The sequence below is a fragment of the Triticum urartu genome, chromosome 7A, assembly GCF_056163025.1.
Source record: "Triticum urartu cultivar PI428250 chromosome 7A, HENAU_Tu73, whole genome shotgun sequence".
Taxonomy (NCBI): domain Eukaryota; kingdom Viridiplantae; phylum Streptophyta; class Magnoliopsida; order Poales; family Poaceae; genus Triticum; species Triticum urartu.
In genome coordinates this window covers 643,406,844-643,409,798 of record NC_141879.1, presented here as the reverse complement: position 1 = coordinate 643,409,798, position 2,955 = coordinate 643,406,844, and the positions used below count along the sequence as shown (strand labels likewise).

Sequence of the window (2,955 nt, the reverse complement as noted above, 5' to 3'; positions counted from 1 at the left end):
ATATGGTATAGTCCGATGTTAATCCGGGTTGGGAGAACATAGCAAATCTGAACTACATCTACAACTGCAACGACATAGAGGCTCTGTGGATGCTTCAAATGAGAAGAGCACATTTCGCCAGGCTTGTGTAGACGTTCAGAGCAGAGGGTTGCTAGAAGATAGCATCCACACCACTGTGGAAGAGCAAGTGGCAATATTTCTCCATATTGTTCGTCATAACCAGAGGTTCAGGGTTGTACACAACACCTTCAGGAGATCAATGAAGACCATCTCCAGGTACTTAAAGCAAGTTATGTATGCTGTTGGGGAGCTCAGAGGAGAGATGGTCAAGTCACCAACCAGCCAGACTCCTACCAATATTTGCACTAATCTAAGATGGTATCCATACTTCAAGGTGAGCACTGACAGTATATAGTTCATGCCTTGATATGTTGTTATTGTTCTTCTGTAGCCATACTTCAAGGTGAGCACTAACAACATATTGCAATGCCATTCTAGGATTGCATTGGAGCAATAGATGGTACTCATGTCACTACAAAAGTGCCGAGGTCACAAGCTGCAGCATATAGAGGGGGGAAGCACTACACAAGTCATAATGTGCTAACTGATGTTGACTTTGATCTGAAGTTCACATATGTGCTGGCTAGCTGGGAAGGATCAGAACATGGTGCTAACATTCTCAGTGACAGCATGAGTCATCATGATGGCATCAACATCCCTGATGGCAAGTTCTACCTAGGAGATGTTGGCTATGCATGTCAGCTAGGTGTTCTTCCACCCTTCAGGAAAACTAGGTAAAATCTGAACGAGTACTCTGATAGGAACTATCTTAGGACTCCACAGGAGCTGCTCAACCTCAGACACTCCAACCTTAGAGTAACAGTTAAGAGGGCATTTGAAGTTTCGAAGAACAGGTTCAAGATCCTGGATCAGAAGCCATTCCACTCTTACCCTACCCATGTTAAGCTTGTTCTTATATGTTGCATTCTGCATAACTCGATCCTGTAATGGGGTGTTGATGAACTTGTGCCGGAGGAGGAAGATGTGACTCCTGATGAGATGATGAGCTCCGGCCATGGTGTGGATGCATTCAACAACAAAGCATGGAAGAATAGAAGGTTGGAGTGGGCTCAGGCAATATGGGATAACAAAGGTGAGACAAGGATCCGAAGCAGAAGAACAAGAGGAGGAAGAAGAAATAGGCGGTGGAAGAAGCGAAGAAGAGGATGCAGCACGTCAGCAGCAGAGGAAGATGAAGAGGAAGATGATGAACTTCCACACCTAGTTAGCATCATTGAACTTTCCCTATTCAGCCATGTTGGATTTTAATAATTTGTAATTTCATTTGCTAGTAGATATGATAAACTGTCATTTGTTTCCTGGCTAGGACAAGACAATGTTCAGTGTGTGTGTGGGGTAAGGTCACCACTAGTGAGAAGTGGTGATCACATCTTTAGCCGATTACAACCAAACAACATGTTGTTTGTCTAACAAGAGTGACGCAGGCAACCAAATAGTGTGCTGACTAGTTCTCCCTTCATGCATGGAGCCTAATGCAGGCAACCAAACTACTTGCAGATGTTGGTTTTTACCCTGCATTTGCCCAACCAGACCCAACTGAGACAAGTATGCAAAATGCCCTAAAATAGAGATGTCAATCAAACGCGTCCTAAATTAATTTAGAAAAACTAAGCATCATTGGAGGGTGAAAAGAGATGTAATTTGAGATGACCGAGTTTTACCAAACTACCATGCTATTTAAGGATAGCCAAACCAGAATGAATGAAGCGCCATGCCTAGATTCACGGTTCTGTAAATGCAGTTCGCTGTTATTGTCATCTTAAAATTTGTTCGACCACAATTGTAAGAGAATAATCAACTAAAAATGCAGTCTTCATTTTGCAGGGACAAAAGTGTACATAAGAGCATCTACAATCGGCCGCCCCAAACCCTTCTCAGATGCCCGGGCGGCTCGCCCTGTCACGATTTTTCGACCCAAATGGATGCCTCAAACTGGCCTCAACAGCCCAGGCTGACCGGCATCCCTCATATTCAACCCAAATATGGGGCACCCAGGCATGCCCGCCACGTTGGACCCGGAACATACTGACCCACCCAACCCCACATATATTCGTCTCCATCCGCTCGCCGGAGCAAACCCTAACCACTTCTCTCCACTCTCCTCCGCCACCCGAGCTCACCTTCATCGGTTTTCGGCCTTCTCCGGCATTACAGGCAGTGGATCGGACTCTGACCAGTCTGGATCCATCGACTAGAGTGTCATCTCGTGCGGGTTGCAGGAGGCAATGGCAATCCGCATTGCAGTCCATCGCTCCCGGGAGGACTGCGCCCGACCGACGGACGGATCTGTCTGCCGCGACTCCACAGCGTCAGCTCACCGAATGCTCGGGTCCTCTGGTCTTGGATCCTCCCGTCCCGGCAGCCGGAACACCTCTCCTTCCCTATCACCGGTTGGGCAAACTTTGAGTCCCACTAGGATTGGGCGACCCGCCGTGGGAAGGAGAGGATAAGGGTCATTGTCGGTGTCAAAATCGACGGATATCAAGTAGGGGGTCCCGAACTGTGCGTCTAGGATCGATGGTAACAGGAGACGGGGGACACAATGTTTACCCAGGTTCGGGCCCTCTTTATGGAGGTAATACCCTACTTCCTGCTTGATTGATCTTGATGGATATGAGTGTTACAAGAGTTGATCTACCTCGAGATCATATGTTGTGGTCTAAACCCTAGAGGTATGATGAGTAATATCATAATCATCTATTGACTAGCCTGGCCTCGGCTTATATAACATACCAGATGCCTAGGATAACAAGAGTCCTAGTCGAATACGTCGGTGGAGAGGAGTCCTTGTCTTGATCACCCAGTCTTGTGGAATCCTCCTCGTATATGTCTTCGGTTGTCCGAACTGGCCCATGAGTAACCGGCCATGGGGGT

The 2,955-nt window shown here is 47.1% G+C and overlaps 1 protein-coding gene across 1 annotated transcript; it reads left to right on the top strand.

Moving 5' to 3' along the window:
- The first annotated feature begins 259 nt into the window (after positions 1-259).
- On the top strand, positions 260-798 carry LOC147960981 (uncharacterized). The gene is made up of 2 exons (XM_087533612.1): positions 260-394; positions 499-798. The coding sequence occupies exons 1-2, from the start codon at positions 260-262 to the stop codon at positions 796-798; spliced, it is 435 nt and encodes a 144-aa protein (XP_087389738.1).
- Positions 799-2,955: the final 2,157 nt, after the last annotated feature.

Excerpts from the sequence above, each read along its gene's own strand:
- LOC147960981 (XM_087533612.1), top strand. The coding sequence starts at position 260 with ATGAAGACCATCTCCAGGTACTTAAAGCAAGTTATGTATGCTGTTGGG. Across the intron at positions 395-498 it reads GATGGTATCCATACTTCAAG|GATTGCATTGGAGCAATAGA; the intron begins GTGAGCACTGAC and ends ATGCCATTCTAG.